General features: G+C 40.5%; 1 protein-coding gene across 1 annotated transcript in view; it reads left to right on the top strand.

Annotated features, from left to right (window-relative positions):
• Positions 1-19,889, top strand: part of sgpp1b (sphingosine-1-phosphate phosphatase 1b) — a 44,260-nt gene that overhangs the window by 3,429 nt on the left and 20,942 nt on the right. Inside the window, exon 2 of the mRNA XM_075447516.1 lies at positions 13,542-13,631. Within this exon, the coding sequence (XP_075303631.1) occupies positions 13,542-13,631 (90 nt within the window). The remainder of the gene's footprint in view (positions 1-13,541; positions 13,632-19,889) is intronic.

The following is a 19,889-nucleotide window of genomic DNA, read 5'->3' as shown; positions in this document are numbered from 1 at the left end:
GTGCTGCTGCCAGGGGCACGCAATTTGATTAAAAACTCCAACTTTTAAATATAGCTGCAAGCAGCGATGTGGGGTCCTAGCAGTATGGCTCAATAGGCAAGGCTTGGGCTGCTCAGGAATGCGTCGTGAGTCCATGCACCAAGTTTGGCATCAATGCATCGCAGAGATACGGCCAAATGTCCTGTTTGCGTGTTGGCGTAGAGTTTGATTTAAGCTTTTTGATAAAATTCAAAATGGCGGAAAATCTAGGCAAATGCAAATTGACGTCATAGGGTGCGTTGGACTCATCATGATCCAAGGATTCCAATGATGCCGCATTTGTAAAATTTGGACCAAGTAGTCCAAAGTTATTAGGCTGAATGCACCTTGAGGCTCAGGAAGGCGTCGTGAGTCCTTGCACCAAGTTTGGCATTGATACATTAATGCATCGCAGAGATACGGCCACATGTCCCATTTGCGTGTCGGCGTAGAGTTTGATTGGCTGCCGCGGTTAAACGGAAGTGAAATAAAAAAATCCACATAATAACTTATGTGCGGCTTGGACTGAAAATTCTATGTGCCAAGTCCTGTGGAAATTGGACAATCTCAGTGGCCTGAAATGCTTTTTGAAGGTTTTTGATTAAATTCAAAATGGCGGAAATTCCAACATGTTGCAGATGACGTCATTAAGTGCTTTGACCTCGTCTGTATCCAGGGATTCTATTGGTACCTCATTTGTGACATTTGGACCAAGGGGTCCAAAGATATGAGTAAAAATGTACTTTGGCTACATATAGCGCCATCTATTGGTGAAACGTCACCAAACTTTGTTGGCCTCTTACCATGCTGGTCTTGAGTCTGTGTTATAAGTTTGACGTCATAACATCAAAAGGTTGCCAAGATATGGCCTCACTTCCGGTTTGGCGGCGTTAACCTCAAGTTTGATTGGCGTTTATTGGAAAACGGAAGCCTAATTAAAAATTCCACACGATAACTTTTGTGCGGCTTGGTCTTAAGAGTATGTGCCAAGTTTCGTGAAATTTGGACAATATCTGTGACCTGAAATGCTTTTTTAAGCTTTTTGATAAAATTCAAAATGGCGGAAAATCTAGGCACACACAAATTGACGTCATAGGGTGCGTTGGACTCGTCATGATCCAAGGATTCCAAGGATGCCTCATTTGTGAAATTTGAACCAAGTAGTCCAAAGTTATTAGGCTGAATGCACTTTGAACTTTAGCATGTTGGTGGCGCTAGAGAGTACGCTCTTGGGGCATGAAAATTCTTGAAATTGGCTTTGGCACTTGGCTGATTACGTGTGCCAAATTTCACAACTTTTTACCATAGCGTTCATGGGGCTGCCATAGACTTCAATTGCAGCGGAAATGGATCAATAATAATAGGAAAAGCTACTAACACAATGGGTTCCTGCAGCTTCGCTGCTAGGACCCCCTATAATAGGAAAAGCTACTAATCCAATGGGTTCCTGCAGCTTCGCTGCTAGGACCCCCAATAACTTTTAATCTTCAAGGCCTTAAAGGTTTGCAGACCATATTTGAGAGCGATAAGAGAACATCTGTTGGAGAAGTTTGTCAAATGTTACAACAGAAATTATACTAAAATGACACTTTCTATTCAAAATGGTTGACTTCCTGAAGAGTTTAGAGAGTGGCTGCGAAAGGACTCTTCATAGTTCTTGACACGTGAAAAGTGTGTAACAAATTTCGAAACTTTGACGAAAGTTGAAGTTTTGTAAATTCCTGACTTTTCGAACATGTTAGGCCCCCAAAAATTTGACATTTGGCATAAATATAAATGCAGACGCATTTAAGAAGCCCTCGCGCTTCTTTCCTAAACCTGAAGTGGATTCCATATTGGGATCGCTACAGTGATGAAGACCAGAGTGTTCCTTCTCTCTTGGGTGTGGTGGGGATGCTCAGTGCGGAAGACTACCTGCCACAGAGCGTAGAAGTTGGTTCTTCAATATGTTGACAAACATTTTGCCATGTGCTTTATTGAGAAAACACACCTAAAGTGACCAAAAAGCTTCTAAATTCACACATTGTTTTCTGTGCATTAAGAGATGAAGGGCCACTGTTAGCATGTGCTTATGAGACATAAAGGGACTTAATTAGTCTGTTACATGCAGGTATAGAGTCGTTTCTTTTTAATATTTTTCCAGTTTTGGAAAAAGCAATTACAGAACGAATATGTGAAGAAGTTTGCAAGTGTACCTCGCTCACTGTGTAGTTACACGTGTGTGGGAATCGCTGGCTGGCTTTGAATCCATTCTGTTATTTTAACAAGAAATAATCAGGAAATTACATGAGTTTGAATAAGTGTGCTGAAAATTGTCATTCAGTTTTTGAATTTTACATTCAACCTTAAAGAATAGAGGATGATTTTGTTTTTTTGGGCTAAATCACCTACCCCACATAATAAACTGGAAACCAAGTGCAAACCAACAACTTATGCAGACCAATAGTGACTTATAAAGACATTATTGCAGCTTTGTCTATATATAAAAATGAGAAAATTATCCAAAACATTCCATAAGAAACGGTATAAGAAATGAAAGAGAGAGGTTTTTATTTTTTCCTCTGCTTACTATTCACCATCTAGCAGACTGAAACTATATGATATTACTGTTTATGTATGACAGGTCCAAATGTTTTTGATTAAATAGAATTTGTAATGACTTTTATCTTGCGTGTGGTGTGATGGTTAGGACTTTCGCCGCAGAGCAAGAAAGTTGCCGCTTAAATCCTGGCCGGGGCCTTTCTGTGCGTGGTTTGCATGTTCTTGTAGGAATTTTGCGCCAACAAGCCGTTCTCTGTTATGCTTCTTTTCATGTCCTTAAATTCACTCAGGAACAACACCGCATTGTGTACAGTCAGAAGAAAGCAACACAGTCTGTGTGTGTTGTCTTTTTATACTTCTATTGTCTCACTGTGCATCCACACAGTAAGGACAGAGGTCCTGGAGAGACTCTGTTTGATTTTTACAAAAACCGAAGAATGGACTAGTTCTCAGAGCACTGTTGTTCAAATAGGCCTGAAACAGTTAATCAAAATATCAGCGATTCAGCTACAATAAAGAGATTAAACTTGTTTTACAGCTGATTAATCTTAAAGTAGGTCTTTGTGACTTAAGGGCTGTTTCTGGTTTTCTTAAACCACCACAATAGCTGCATTGGGGAGTTAGTCATACAGAGCAGGATGGTTACATTTATTTGATCAATTTACAAGATAAATGTCATGTAGTCGCATCATTAGTTGCAATTTTAAATCGATTTTCTCATCTGACATGAAAAAAAAGCAATGCGGCATATTCCAGTATACACTGATCACCCATAAAATTCTGACCACCTGTCTACTATTGAGAGTCCTCATATTGCTGAAAGAGTGCTGACCTGTCAGAGAGTGGACAAAGAACATGTGAGGGTGTCCTGAAGTGTGTGGCATTAGGACATTAGCGGTTCAAGCTTGCGGTCCCTGTGAGTTGTGGGGTGGGGTCCTCAGACTCCATCAGATTGGTATCTGTCACCTCACAGTCATGGTTGTGTTATTTGAGCCCCTCCTGGGCAGTTATAGTTGGGCTCACTGCTGTCCTGCTTTGTGAAGCTGCCACTATAGGAGACTGCTGCAGCTGTATGTGTGGATTGGAACTGGTTTTGCAGAAATGTTTAGGTAGGTGGCAAATGTCAGAGTAACATCCATGAGATGTTTTCCCATCAAAACACTGTATTGTAATAAGAAGAGGAGTGTTACTCCCTTTACCCGTCAGTGGTTTTAATCTTGTGGCTGATCAGTGTACATGGTAAATATTACTATCATTGCTATTATTCATCCCAGCTATTTATATTGGATACTATTAGGGTAGGCATATATGTAGTGACACTTTTTCATTAATTTTGAATGAAAAGTTGTGCCGACATTTTTGACTGGTACTATAGAGCCCTGAAAATAAGGTCACTACAATGATGCCATCTGTTTGGGGTAATCGGCACATATTTGTGAACATAAAGGCTGATTGAGAGGTCAATAATAGCTAATGTAATTGTCTGGTTGTTTGGCTGACTGAGAGATTCCTTCTTCATCTAAGGTACAACCTTCTAACAACATTTTTTTTATCACTTTGGCCCCTGAATGGTGCTTCTGGTGTATGTTAGAAGCAGTTCGTCAGTTCCTTTGAATTTTGGTCTGATCAAGATGTGCTACTCGGATGAGTTTGAAGCATCCCCTGTTTTTCTAAATGTTCTATGAGACTGTGAGCATCCTAGCTGTTGGTCCCTAACCATAAACTGAAACACCAGATACCTTGACCCAGGGGTTTTTCAAACTTTGTGTGTGTGGACCACTATTTGTAATCAAGAATTTTCAGGGATCACTTCATAATACACATGATAAAGTATGTCTACACACAGTCCTACCTGAATTACCCGCACGTCTTAATAGGCCTACTAGCAGGGGTGAAAGTAGTTTTAAATTCTTGCCGGTACTATTACATTAAATCAAACACACCGATCCCCATAGGAACCGCTGTGTTCCGCTGTATAAGACTCTTTTGGGGGAGTCCAGTCAGAAGACCGTTACAGTAGTCAAGTCTGTTGGAGATGAAAGCATGAATCAGCTTCTCCTGATCTGTTTGGGACATGAAACCCTTAATTCTGGATATGTTCTTAAGTTGATAAAAGAATGATTTGGTGACTGATTTGATATGATTGTTGAAGGTCAGGTCTGAGTCTATCAGCACGCCGAGGTTCCGGACTTGGTCTTTAGTTTCTAGAGACAGTGACTCAAGGTTTTTACTGACAGCAAACCTCTTCTCTTTGTTGCCAAACACAATGACCTCAGTTTTTTCTTGATTTAACTGAAGGAAATTTTGGTTCATCCACTTTTTGACTTGCTCTAAGCAGTCGCACAATGACTCTATAGGACTGCAGTCATCTGGAAACAGTGCGAGATATATCTGTTTGTCATCTGCATAGCTGTGGTAGTTGACTTTAGAGTTCTTCAGAATTTGACCCAGAGGCAGCATGTATACAGTGAACAGAAACGGTCCAAGAACTGACCCCTGAGGAACTCCACATGTCATAGCCACTCGATCAGATTGATTACTTCCAATAGTCACAAAATAACTCCGCTCCTCCAAGTAGGACCTGAACCATTCTAGGACTGTCCTACTGAATCCTGCCCAGGTTTCCAACCTGTTCAACAGTATACTGTGATCCACAGAGTCATATGCAGCACTGAGATCCAACAGGACCAGAACTGACACCTTGCCTGAGTCAGTGTTCAACCTTGTGTCATATAACACTGTTTCTGTACTGTGGTGAGGTCGGAAGCCTGATTGAAATTTGTCAAGGAGTTCAAGAAGTTACTGAGTTGATTAAAAAACACCTTTTCAACAATCTTGGCTATAAAAGGAAGATTTGAGATGGGTCTATAGTTGGTTAAAATGGAAGCATCCAATGTTCTCTTTTTTAGGAGTGGCTTGATGGCAGCTACTTTTAAGGATTTAGGAAACGTGCCTAATTGAAGTGAGGAGTTTATCATTTGCTGCAAATCTGTTTGGACAGAGCTTACAATAGTTTTAAAGAAGTCAGATTGTGTCAAGACAGGATGTCGATGGTTTAAGATGCTGGACTGTTTCTTCTATGGTTTTTTGGTCAACTGTATTGAATTCTGACATCATAGTTGATTGATTCCTAGGTGGTTTTAAGGATTGCGTCATTTTATTATTTTGCTCATTTATGTTGATGTTTAGCCTTATAGATTTGATTTTTTTTCATTGAAAAAAAACAAGCAAATTCATTGCATTTTTCTGTGGAACAGAGTTCTGAAACTATCTGTTTTGGAGAGGTTGTAAGCTGATCAACTATAGCAAACAGAGCATGAGTGTTGTTGATGTTCTAATTAATCATTTCAGATAAGTGTTGCTGTCTAGCCTTGAGTAACCCGTGGTTAAAATTACAAAGACTTTGTTTGTAGAGGTCTTGGTGAATTTGAAGTTTAGTTTTTCTCCATTTACGCTCTGCTTTCCTGCATTCTGTTTTCAAGGCCTTTACCATCATAGTGTTCCTCCATGGTGTTCGCTTTCTGCTCAAGATCCTCTTATTTGTAACAGGTGCAACAGTATCCATGACATTTGAGATTTTCAAGTTAAAATTATCTAAGAGTTCATCAACTGTCTCTGCACTCGCAGTTGATGACATAGCTATAACTTCCATAAACTTAGCACTGGTATTCTCATTTATGTACCTTTTTCTAACAGACACACGGGTTAACTGAATGTTTGGAGTTAACTGTAAGTCAGAGAACACACAGAAATGATCAGAGAGCGCAAGTCCTTGATATCAACAGAAGAAATGTCAACACCTTTAGAGATAACCAGATCCAGTGTGTGGCCTCGAGTATGTGTGGGCCCATTCACATGTTGAAGGAGGCCAAAAGTGAAACGTACTGCTGAGGGAAATCTCAGGTTGTTGGCTCATAAGGAGTTTTTCCTTCTGAGCTGTTCTATATTTTTAGAATTTAACAAAATAACACGAAACACAACTGCTTACTCTCCTACTGATTTTAATTGGGACATTTTGCAACAAACATAAAGATTTGCACTAGCTAGCCTATTTTAAAATCACACAATAACTTCAATTAAATGAACATTTATACATATCTATATATATATTTTTAATTTTTATGGGAATTTCCTGGTAAAATTAATGTTAAAAAAAACTATTGTTTTATATTTTATTTTGCTTTTCCACTGGTGGACTGGCGGACCAGACTCTGGGAATGACTACCCTAACCCAACTTCTCTCATTTTTCCTGTTGATCTTGTTCAAATGAACCTGCAAATTTGTTGACATGCAATTAACTCCCTTGTTAATTTCACAAACATTGGCGATGCGGACCAATGTCAAAATGCAGAAACTTTGACAAAATGTCATCGATGAAGAGCAGACTAAAGTCTCTTTAGTTCTTGGTGAACAAAATCAACAAAGGGAAAAAAAAAATCATTGTAATTTAACTAAAGAAAACAGCTAAATCAGCATCTGGTCCCAAACTTAAAGGTGATAGAGAATGGTTGAATGGGGCATTAATCCTTGTTCTGTGATGTGATATGTAGCCCAAAAAAAATTGGTTGGGTCTGTAATGGCTCAGAACCTCCCTAAAAGGCTCTCTGAAACAGCTGTTACTATGCTGGGTTTAGAATGCGTCTTTTTCCGTCGTTTCAGAGCTTATCTGGCAACCTCATTATGAAATGCAGGTTGCCGTTGCTTGATTGGCTGCCCTTGCTCTCGCTGAAAACCGAGCTATAGAGTAATACACTGACTGGAAAGAAAGCTCATCAGAATCAGAATTCGTTTTATTGCCATTGTTAGTGAACAGTATTCACTAACTAGGAATTTGCTGCGGCGTAATGTTCAAACATGTAACATAGGATAAAAAATAAAGAATAAAAATATATGAATATAAAATGTACAAGGTGTGTACAACAATACACAGTATCCAATATTCAGAGCAACAACAGTGCAGCTTCATTAGTGCAATTTTAATGATGGGAAAGTGACTGGGGCAGGTTATGAGGTGATTATGAAGTGTTCATAAGTCCAACTGCAAGGGGAAAAACTGTTTTTGTGACGGGAGGTTCTAGTCCGAATGGACCGAAGCCTCATGCAAATAGTCCATGTGCAGCGTGAGAAGGGTCAGCTGTGATCTGACCTGCTCGCCCCATAGTCCTGGAGACGTGCAGCTGATCACCGGAGCGAGACACAGCTCGCTGCAGTCTGTGTCTGTCCCTGTCAGAACTGACCATGAGCTGCTCGGAACGGAGCTTTGTGAAACTGTAGTCCGTGAAATGCGCAGAGCAAAGGAAAAGTCGGCGGTTGTATGTACTGAGGATGCTGTTAAAAATAAATAAAAGCCATTGATCGCGAACATTGCTTTCCGGGGGAAGAATATGTAACGATTGTAGTCCGCTTTCACAGCCTTGGAAGGCACACCTGTTCCTGCTTCTCTCCGAAGGGGCGTGTCTGAAACGGAGTGGCTGTGGACGGGTGCGGGGGGGGGGCGATTGCTGAAAAAGTGACGTCACTTTTTCACAAAAATGGGCTTGTAACTCTTATGGGGGATACTCAAAAAGGGGAGAACTTGAAACAGAGGTTCTGACACTTGCTGGCACTTCGTGTGTACTCTCCACAGCGGGGAGACTCAGAACTAACACCAAAAACGGGAAAAAGACGATTTTGATTCTCTATCCCCTTTAAATCTACTATAACAAATAACCTTTTTTTCAAAATAGCTCATATAGAGTGAATACATTTGTTGAAATTACACAGCATGCAAATTTATCTCTAAATAAATAAAAAATGTATTTTTATGCCGTTGCAGCTTTGCCGTCGGATCTGATTCACTGTAATTTCTTTGTTTTCTAGGTTTAATATGTGACTCATTAAATGTAATATATCAGACTGTAAAAATGCAGCCTGAATGTGATGAACTGATCTACTTTTTTGTCTTTATGACTAGTAATATTGTATAGACATTTTTTAGATGCTAGTGCTTGTGAGAACTTTAGAATTTACACACCTTGTCACAGTTTCGATCACATATCGTTTTTACCATTTGGGTTTATATAGACTGCATCTTTTTGTTATCAAGCAGCAGTGGTGGTAAATTGATGACAGAACAATGTGTTTTTATATTTATTTTGCATGTAATAGTCTTAGGATGGACTGCACAGTAACGTTGTGGTTGGCACTGTCGCCACCCAGAAAGAAAGTTCTCAGTTTGGAATCTCAGCTGGGGCCTTTCTGTGTGTTTGCATGAACTCTGCATGAATAGGTTCTCTCTGGGCGCTCCAGCTTCCTCCCACTGTCCAAAAACTTAGGACCTTATGAGTACGTGTGCACGGCTGTTTGTCTCACTTATCTGGGATAAGCTTGACTAGAATTACGCGGGTATGGAAAATGGATTCCGTTTGGAAGACTCATTGCATTTATTGTAATTTTTTGTAATGTGAAAAAAGGTGGAGTGGAATCATGGGACTCGAAAGTAAACTTCAGAGTACTGTTCCTCCTTGGCAGCAGAGGAGGATGTCAAGCGTCTACAAGAAAAAGGAAGGGTTTGTACTTTACCTCCCATTGTACTTTGCTGTTGCTGCTTTGTGAGGCTTCCTGCTGACTTTCTACTCCAGCTGACTTGTCTGAGCAAGCAGGAATGTTTGGATTTACACGGGCTTCAGTGAGACTGTCCTCCTTCCATCCCTCCACCCTTTTACAGCTCACAGTAACACGAGCCAGATGTAGCTCTATGGATGATACTGGTTAGAACAAAATGAGCCAATTGACAAGAGACCGGAGAGGAAAGAGCAGTTGGAAGGCAAAAGGGGAAGAAGTATATAAAGCAGAGTATGATTAGTCAGGAGAAACGGGGACAAAATACGGAAATGTTTAGGGTGAAGGAGGGTAGATTTACAGAGAAAAGTGAAAAGGCGGAAGAATTGAGGGGTGGTGTTAAAATAGCTTGAGAGGATCTGGAAACGGGAGCTAAGGGAAAGGGTTATGGACAGAGGTACAAGATGAAGAGATAAAGGAGATAAAAGTTGGTGGATGCATTCTTACCACTGTGTGTGATATTATGTTTTCCAGCGGAGCCAGAACAAAAAACAGTGTGGTAAACAGGCTTTGTGTGAGACTTCCTCCTTTGAGCAGGAACATTAGGTGGGAACGCTGCTGCTTTTCCTGCTAGCATGAATGAGTTCATCAACATTTTCTTAACTCTTCCCTGAAGAGTATGTTAGACATCGCCATCTCCTATAGTTCTTATATTCCTTATATGAGACTAAATTGTTTGCTCATTACTCTCCATTTGCAGTTTACTTGGTGCCGTCGGAAGATTCAAAGGTCTGATGATGTAATAGATATTCTGTACCTCGCGTCAGTGTTGCCAGTCCCTTATGTACATATTGAATTAATATTGACTATTTGGTTTAAAAATGTCCACTTTTTGTAGATGGAAGTAAACACTGCTGTGTTGATGTATGCAACACAGTGACAACCTTACATAATCAATGTAACTGAGGACATTCTTTACTGAAGACATTCAGCCTTACAGTTGAGCGCTGGTTAACTTAAATAAGGTCAAATTAAACCCACAGACCTGAAACAAATGTAACCTCTCAATCCAAAGACGACTGCATTCGTTACCTGTTTGTCACAATGGACTTCTTTGAGAGTATGACAACTACAGTCTGTTGTTGTATTTGGAAATAATGTCTCGTTAACTTAAATGTTCACAGCTTTATTTTGTTTGCAACCTCAAAGCAGTCAAGTTTACACCGTGGTAGTGTTACAAGTCAAACATAGGACTTCCTTGGTGTGGTTGTAGACACTTATGTATTGTCATTATGTCTCGAGGGGGTAAGCCATATACGGAGGGAAACATAATTCAAAGAACCACGAGCTAAACAAAAGCACACCCTTCACAAAGCATTCCATGATGAGGCTGTGGCTAGACAACTGTGGTCACAGCCCTGAAGTGAATGAACACGCAAACCCCGTGCAGTGTTACTTTTTCTGCTTGCACATGGACAGAGAACACTGGACAATAAGTTTCCACACAACATTTTTGGAGAGCATGCCAGCAGGTTAAGCTTTGAAGCTAGGGACACTGCACAATGAACTTAAAGTGTTAACTCATGCCAGGTTTTTCTAACTCAAACCTGAGCAGTGTTTGAACCAGCTTCATAACACCTGGGAGCTTCCTGCATGACTTAAAACTGTACATTTAAACTTTTGTTTCTCAGGCAGCATCCTATAAAACAAGAGGGTGAACTTTCAGATGTTCATGTAAACAAAGACCACATCAAAGGGAGAGGGAGATGTGGACTCACACTCTGCCACCATATGGAGTTCACCTGATCGTAACTACCAAGCTCTCCTGTTGTATCAATAATTCAATAAACTTTATTCAAACAAGACCAAATAAAGTCTTGACAGAGCAAAAGCCAGTGTTAATTTGTGCAGCTCTAAAACTAAAACTTCACTGTTGGCTTAGACCATCCGTCCATCTATTTTCTATACATGTTTAATCCAACTGAGGGTTGCAGGGAGGCTGGAGCCCATCCCAGCTGCCATTGGGCGAGAGGCGGGGTACACCCTGGACAGGTTGCCAGTTCATCACAGGGCCACACAGAGATGAACGGAAAAACCATCCACGCTCACACTCACTCCTCGGGTCAATTTAGAGTCAGTGGCTATCTTAATTCTGAATGTGTTGCACTCGTTGTAATGGACATTTTTAATTGATTTACCCTATCCTGGAGATACACACACAGCTCAGTCTTTTCCCATTGATGAAACAGTTCCAGTAAGAGTTACATTCGTTGAACACCTTTTAATGTCATGGTTTCATACGTCATATTTCATAATAAGTGAAATCAACACAATTTCTTTGAGTGAGCACAGGTCAATTTTATATGTATAACAAAAACAATGACAAATGTCATCTCTGTTATGGAAATACCGAGGTTAGATAACTTCTGTATTCATCTAACATAGCATTACAAGAGCTCTTTAGCAGACTACGGAACATGTAAATGTATCTACCTAAAGGAGGATAGACTTATCACCAGGACAATGCGGCTCATAAAAGTAAAATGTAGAGATTTAGACTGAGGAAAAAAGTAATCTCCCATCTGTTGTCAGTATGAATACATTTAGTAAATTTTAGTTTGTCACATAACATTTTGAGGTGTAAAATATTCAGAATTCAGTCGGCCTCCATCATGCATCATCAAATGACTCCTCTGGTGCGTAGAGTGCTGGAGGCTCATGTGTGATACAAAATTCAGGTTTAGTTTGAGAGGGGAAATCTGTATTGTCTCGTTTTCTTTTTTAGCCGAGGGGGTAGTCATTGTCTTATTCCTCACCACCTTTCTGTCTTTATTCACAATAAAGACCCGCGTGCTTATTGCCAAATTTTATTTGCAAATATCTTAATGATTGAGGAATAAAGTGGTAGATTTGTCAGTCACAGCTCATCGATTAAAGCAGAGCAATGGAAAAAACTAATCGTCCTCCAAAAGAATAGATAAATGATCAAAATCATAACTGCTGTGACTGGATGGGGTCATCTTTTATGGTCCAGGTTGGGATAAACTGCAGATTATTTAATACTCCACATCCATGGTCCTGTTGATGTTAAAGTCTTTGTCTCAGGTTCTTTTGACTATTTCAACAAAGGGCTTTCTATGCTCTTAGTGTATGTAAACACATGTTGTGCATAGACATTATTTTACGGATTGACAGACTCTGACTGTTAAAAGTAAAGCCAATGCCGAAGTTTATTTCTAACCTCAGTTACACATGATGTTTTTGTTGTCAGCACCAAGCATTCTCTGGGCCACTCAGAAAAGCTTGCTTTTGTTGTCAGTTTATTTTTGACCTCTCTTTTTCCTCTCTTCATTCTATCAGGGTGACGCATCTTAGAAACGAAGCGAGAGCAGATCCGTGTTGTGAGACCGTTGTTCACGACTCCGAAGCAGATTATATGAAATGTTATTCATGTGAGCCAGATTAAAACTGTAAAACTCCTTGCAGCTTTCAGCAGCTTACATATCGGAAAATAGATAATCTGAGTCACATGAGCGAGAAAAGAATGTGACTTTGTCACCATAAAGCTGCAGCATGAACCCGGCCTCAGTCTTTTCTGCCCCTCTCTGACTTTTCTAGTTTGTTTGTTATTAAGTTAAAATTGCATTTGTTTTGGGGTTCGGTTTTTTTTTTTGCTTTAAACTTTCATTTCTGTTTGAGTACATTTCATCTGTCATCTAGATTTTACAATATAATTCATGCTTCATGTGATGAGCCTTGATTTGTTTTTGTCAAAAGATGATTTAAAAACTGGACTTTGCTTCCTCCTGTTTTGCTGCATCCTGGAGCAGAGTTGCTTTAATAATTATAGGGTCATTTGAGTCTACCCACATTAGAAGATAATCATATCTTCTAGATTAGTGTAACATTTTATTAAGGACTACGTCAAGCTGTGCACTGAACAACATTATCACTGAATTGTCTGCTCGGAACAATAAACTTGATACCTGAACTTTCAGGAACTTGATACGTTCCCTATGATGCAGACTCATTAACCAGGACAGTGTTATGTTTCATAATGCACCACATAGAGCACTCGGTGTAGATCAAACATTGATAGATTATATGTGGCCTACTTGGTTGACCATAGCTTCTCTATTGTATAATAGTTTTACAACATGTGCATAACTGTGTTCGGTGATGTTTATTATTCGGGTCTAAGAAATTTAGATCATTTTTCATGCATAGAAAATTTGTAAAGCAGATATATCTGAAATGTTTTTAATTCTTTTAATCTGTGACTTATGAAGGTTTTTTATTGTTATTTCTACTTTAGCTTAGTTGAGAACATTAGCTGCTATGTGTTCTCTTTAGGCTGCTGGTCTTTGAAGCTGCCTGTTTTACTCACTGCCATTGCAGATGTATGCTCTTGGTTGAAATTGACCTCCTTTCACCTTCACAGTACCCTTCAACGCTGGGTTTCAGCTTGGCTCTCTGCTGGTGTCTGCTGGTCTGCTCCAGCCGAATCTACATGGGAATGCACTCAGTTCTGGTAAGTGTTCACTCTGTCACATACATTCTCGCAGATGACGCCAGTCCGGCCACCTGTAGTGCAAGCTTAGCAGTATCATGCACTTTTGAACATGATACCCAAGTATCTGACCATCAGCCACGATAACTCCAGAACTGGGCCATTTTATTCTTTGGTGTCACAAACGCAAGGTCCTGTGTAACTAAAACTCAGAAAACCTGCACATATTCACAACACAAGGTTTTGTCTGGAAAAAGTAGACTTTTCATTTAAAATTATACATTTTGCTTAGTACATGTTGTAATAATAGATCCTTGCATGTTGAGAAGGGATGTTTGCCAAAAATAATTATGTATTCATAGCTTCACTGCGTCATGTTGGAAGTCATTTTCATTTTAAACTTGCGGTTCCTATAATCTTTAGTGAACAAAAGTCCTGTATGTATCCTGCTGTACCAGTAAGTATGAAGAAAAAAAGAAGCACAACTATTTCCTCCTGCGGCCGATTTGCAAGTATGGTACCGTAGATTAAAATCACAAGTAGGCCTTGAAGCAGCTAAAGATACACTTGACATTTTTGTCATTACAATGTAAAATGTCTTTGGTATTTGAGCACAAACAGATAAATACTGACAAAATGTCAATACTACCTCAAAGAAAAGGCTCAAAAAGTGCTCTGCAGAAAAAACAGGTTGAAACTACAGAATATATTTTTAGCACCTACTTTTTATATTTTATATTAAAGGTAGGGTAGGAGATCCTGGATTTTGAGTCCAGCGAAGCTGCATTTTGAAAATACACAGGTAAAAAGTCCCAACCCTTTTCTTCACTTTCCCCCCCGAAGGCACGCCTCTAGAGTACATGAACGAGCACGAAGGTGCACGAGCGCTGTTCTGACAGCAAGCATCGATCGTTGCCGTATTTAGTATTTAGTTTATGCTAACTATACGTTTAATAATGCTAGGTGCTAGCCAAGCTGGCTCTAGTTTAGCTTCCTGCCAAGCATCGTTCACGGAGCAGGGTACGCGCACAGGGGGAGGGGGAGGGGGAGGGAGGAGCAGATTGCAGTTTGATAGACGGCATCAGAATCCAATCATTGTGAACGGTCCGTTCACAATGATTGGATTCTGTTTTTCCTAGATTGTATGTTCTAGAGGCCACTAAAACTTTTCATATTTGTGTCAAAACTTTTAATTAATTGGTTGCAATGAGGGTGTGAAGAGTATTTCAAGCAATATGTAAAAAAATGTTCCAGAAAAAATCCCCTACCCTGCCTTTAAGTGTATTAAATGCCTTTTTTTTTTTTTTTTTTTTTTTTTTTTACAAAAGTTGAATTTACTGTCAGATCTTTTTCAATCAGTTTTTCTGCTGCACACAGAATAGGCATGTTTCATTTAAAGGTCCACTAAGTTAAATAAACAAAATTTAACAGTGATCTAGTTGTGTTTTCATGTGTCCAGATAGATACCTTACATTTCTGATAGTGATTTTTACGAAAATGTACTAATATCTGGAAAACGGTATTTCATCCGTTATCAGGTCCAAAAGCTCCACCCTTCAAAAAAATAAACGCGCGGGGTTACCAAGGTTACTTATGATGACGTACATTTCAGAATAACAAAGCGCGGCAGGTAGCAAGTAATTTGAGTTGGTAGTCCGTATAGTAGATCGTAGGTTATTACAAAAGACAGTTTTCGTTTACAGTTTTCGTCGCTAGTATCTAAACAGGCCACCAAACTGGGTCCCGGCGAGCCCGAAACACCGCTGGAAGCGGCCGCCACGGGAGGATCGGTGCCGTGATCTCTCGGCGGGACGCCGGCTGCAGGCGCTCCGCAGCTGGGCCGCGGCTCCGTTTCAGCTGCGGGGCGCCTGTGGCATGGTGTCCTGCCGAGAGATCGCGGCGCCGGTCCTCCAGCGGCACCCCAGGCCCACCAGGACCCAGCCCGACGACCCGCTCGGGAGGACCGGCGCCGCGATCTCTCGGCAGGACACCATGCCACAGGCGCCCCGCAGCTGAAACGGAGCCACGGCCCAGCTGCGGAGCGCCTGCAGCCGGCGTCCCGCCGAGAGATCACGGCACCGATCCTCCCGAGCAGGCCACCAAACTGGGTCCCGGCGAGCCCGAAACACCGCTGGAAGCGGCCGCCACGGGAGGATCGGTGCCGTAATCTCTCGGCGGGACGCCGGCTGCAGGCGCTCCGCAGCTGGGCCGCGGCTCCGTTTCAGCTGATGACAACGTTCATAAACGAAATGAGATGGTTTATAGAGAGCCAACACTACTCCGTTTATTGACACTGTTTCAACATGTATTTATTTCCCTTCCCGATATATGAGCGATATTGACACGACATTGAAATGTGGTTGTAGCCTACCAATTGATGTGCCCCAAACGAGCGCCAACTCCTCCCGCAGCCTCCCCGTCCATATCCACCTGTTCCCCAGCCTCCTGCGCTGGTGGTCCAAATAAATACGGTTGGACACCTCGTGGAATAAACGGTTCATCTTCACTGCTGGAACTGCTGTCGTCCATTGTATTGAGCTCAATCCAGAGATACTGAATTATACGTCAGTATTTCGATCAGTATCAATCACAACAGCGCGTTGTTCAGGTAGGCGCACAGGCTAGTTCTGTGCTGTCTTCTGAAATGTACGTCATGACCTGTTGTCCAATCAGAAAGACGTATTTTATAACTTCACTAAAAATTACGATTTTGACAAGTACAACTTTCTCACTTTACTTAAAGTTTGAGTTTGTGTATTTTAGGTAACAATAGACGTATAAGGAACTTTAATTTTGTTAATTTAGTGGACCTTTAAAGGTCAGTTCTCAGTGTCTCTACACTGGAGACTTCCAAGTTGCAACATCTTATCACTTATCTAAGTCGTATATTGATGGAACAGAATTCTGCTTTTGTGTACGTGTTTTGTGACTCCGAGTCTTTCAGGTGTGCAGATAGGCAAAGGTTAAACTCCTTCAGTGGGTGATAATAAACTCTGCACTTCAGGGATTTTCAAGAGCAAGGCTCCAACATTCAAGTGGAGGAACAATAAACAGAATGCATTGGCACTTTAAAATGTCTTTGCTTTATGTTGTTGTTTATAGGACAGGCGTGTAACAGGAAACCTTTCTGCAGAAGGTGTAATCTGAACTTTGGCCTCCAAACAATAGCTTTTCTGTGTTAACCCCTTCAGACCCTCATGCTAAATAAGCATTCTTTTACCTTTCAAGCCTGATGTAATGTTAGTGTTGCATTATCATTTTTAAGTCATGCTAACAGTGATTTACAAAAGTCAATTATTTACATTGAAAGATGTTGGTTTAACCTTGTGAATGTTTATTTAATGTTTCTGTCAAGGAAAAGGAGCATTTAGGGGCAGTTCATGTATGTTAGGTCCAGACCTTTTACTTTGACACCCCTCTCTATCAGAACCTGCTGCTTCAGCTGGTTTTCTCTCCTTATATACTGTCTAGAAACCATGGTAACCAAGGCAAAGTCTCAAGACAGTATAAATACTTGTGCTCTTGTCAGTTCTCTAGAATTTTTCCTTATCGTAAAGCCTTGATGGTGTTTGAAACACTCTCTCATAGGGTCTTGCTTGAATAAACTAACAAAGAGATTACCGTTAGCTTTCCAGTCTAACTTTATTTATCTTCAAAAGAGAGTGTTTCAATTTCCATGACCCTTTGTTCTTTCTTCACTGAAGGCAGACAAATTCAAGGTTTTAATTAATTTATTATTTTTTTTTTAAACAAAGCCTTATGTAGGAATGGTTTAGAATATGGCTAAACCTGCGTGAGATAACATCTGCCAGATGAAGCCCAATTTTGTCTGTGCAGTGTACAAAGTTTTCAATGTAAAAATACTGAGGGAACCCATTTTCAGCTGCATCACAAGTGTCTTTTGAAGTTCTTGTGAGTTTTGTGCAAACAAATTCTGCATGTATCACTTGCACATCTCAGCTAATCTGGAACAGCTTCTCTTTTTTATGAGCATGCTTAGACCTGTTGTTGGCGGCTCAGATCACAAAGGACTTTTAATGGGCTTTTTGAGAAGTTACATTGTATTGCTTTAAGAAGGAGCAGAACGCAAAATGTTACACAAAACACCAAAATAAACTGAATAAAATTTTTCTTTACAAACATTTAGTGAAATCATCCATTTTGGATGAAAGTTTAATGATCCTTTCAGATTGATCACTGAAACTGTGTGATCTCAATATTAAGGTCAACTAACAAAATATAATTTGCCTCTGATAGTGTATGTCGATACCAGCAGCACTGAGATATCCCAAAATACACTGCCCGTCCAAAAAAACAGTCACACACTAATATTTTGTTGGACTGCGTTTAGCTCTGATTACGGCACACATTCGCATCGTTTTGTAAAGATTCTGCAATGTCAGCATTTATTTCCGTCCAGAGTTGCATTAATTTTTCCGCCAAGACCTTGTGGTGATGAGGGGAGAGTTGGACTGCTGTGCAAATTCTTCTCCAGCACATCCCAAAGAATCTCAATTGGGTTAAGGTCTGGACTCTGTGGTGGCCAATCCATGTGTGAAACTGATGTCTCATTCTCCCTGAACCACTCTTTCACAATTTGAGCCCGATGAATCCTGGTATTGTCATCTTGGAATATGCCCGTACCATCAGGGAAGAAAAAAATCCACTGATGGAATAACCTGGTCATTCAATATATTCAGGTAGTCAGTTGACCTCGTTCTTTGGGCACATAACGTTGCTGAACCTAGACCTGATTAACTGCAGCAACCCCAGACCATATCACTGCCCCCACAGACTTGTACGGTAGGCACTCGGCACGATGGGTGCGTCACTTCATCCGCTTCTCTTCTTACCCTGATGCACCCATCTCTCTGGAACAGGGTAAACCTGGACTCATCAGACCACATGACCTTCTTCCTTTGCTCCAGAGTCCAATCTTTATGCTTCCTAGTAAATTTAAGCCCTTTTCCAATTTGCCTGGTTTTCTTAAAGCTACACAGCTGTTTAGTCTCAATCTCTTGAGTTCTCTTCGTATTGTGCGTGTGGAATTGCTCTTTCTTTCACTAATAAACATAGCCATCCATGTTCTATCTATCCATCCAATTCAAGGCTGCAGAGGGGGCTGGAGCCCATCTGCCGTCATTGGGCAAGCGGAAAGTTACACCCTGCCAGTCCATCACAGCACTGAGAAATTCATCTCAACAAATATTTCTTCATCTTACCACAGTTGTTTGTACATTGAAAATTGTTTTATAGAACCTAAATCATTTTTAAAAGTGCTATATAAACATTGGCAGTATTTTTGTATAATTTCCTTCAATGGTTAATGAAGTCAGTCGTGGTGTGCTGCTAGAGTTTGGCTTGCTATCGCAAGACCGAAAGTCTCTCATAGTCACCGTTGTGTCTGTGATAAATGGTGGTGTAGAACCCGCAGACATTACTGCATGCTGGCTGCCCTCCCAAACAAAGGTAATCCCACATCGCAAGTTTTTTAAAGGGCTACTTGTGACTGCCTTCGGACGGCGTCGTGGTTAAGACCTCCAGCTCAATAACCACGCATACATCTGTTTGCTCAAGTGTAAAAAGACTTTTTCCAAAGAAAATAGTTTAAGGTGAGCTCAGTAAATCTACATTTCAGTATACAGAGTGCAAATTATAGGAAAGAGGCCAATAGTCATCTCGTTGGATTGTGTGACTCCAGAGGGACATAATGTTTTCTGGTATTTAACTGGATTTAAGGGCATCCTTGACAAAAGCACCATAACTGTAATCACCGCTTGACAAGGGGAAAAAAAAAAAAGTTTGAGAAGTAGCATTGCCTGGAAGGGTGTTCATTACTTTAATTAGATTTATTCAAGACAGTGCTTATATCATTACTTAATACCGATACATTCATTTTCACACATGAACTCCAGATAATTAGGTATAAAATCCGCTCACTGCTGCCCATTCACACATGCACTCAACAAAAGGTGATTCTCCCTGAGAGAAACATTTTCTGAAATGGAAACCCTCTGTTGAGGAGCCTGATATAGTTCTCAGGAGGAGAAACATTAAAGGAACGCACTTTACTAAAAGTAAACTGCAGGAATTGCAGTGTTTGGTTTACAGCACAAAGCATGAATCTGTAATGACATCTGTTGTTGTGTTACTAAATCTTTGCAACTAAATATATTTTATTATTATTATGTATCTTATTATTACGCACACTTGCTTGTCACCAGTTCTCTGGAGAATTACTTGCTGTATTCACTTATATGCTCAGTCAAATCTTTCCCA

The sequence above is a fragment of the Odontesthes bonariensis genome, chromosome 17 (assembly GCF_027942865.1).
Source record: "Odontesthes bonariensis isolate fOdoBon6 chromosome 17, fOdoBon6.hap1, whole genome shotgun sequence".
NCBI classification, from domain to species: domain Eukaryota; kingdom Metazoa; phylum Chordata; class Actinopteri; order Atheriniformes; family Atherinopsidae; genus Odontesthes; species Odontesthes bonariensis.
Note: the sequence above shows the minus strand (reverse complement) of the source record. Positions and strands in the feature narration are given on the sequence as shown.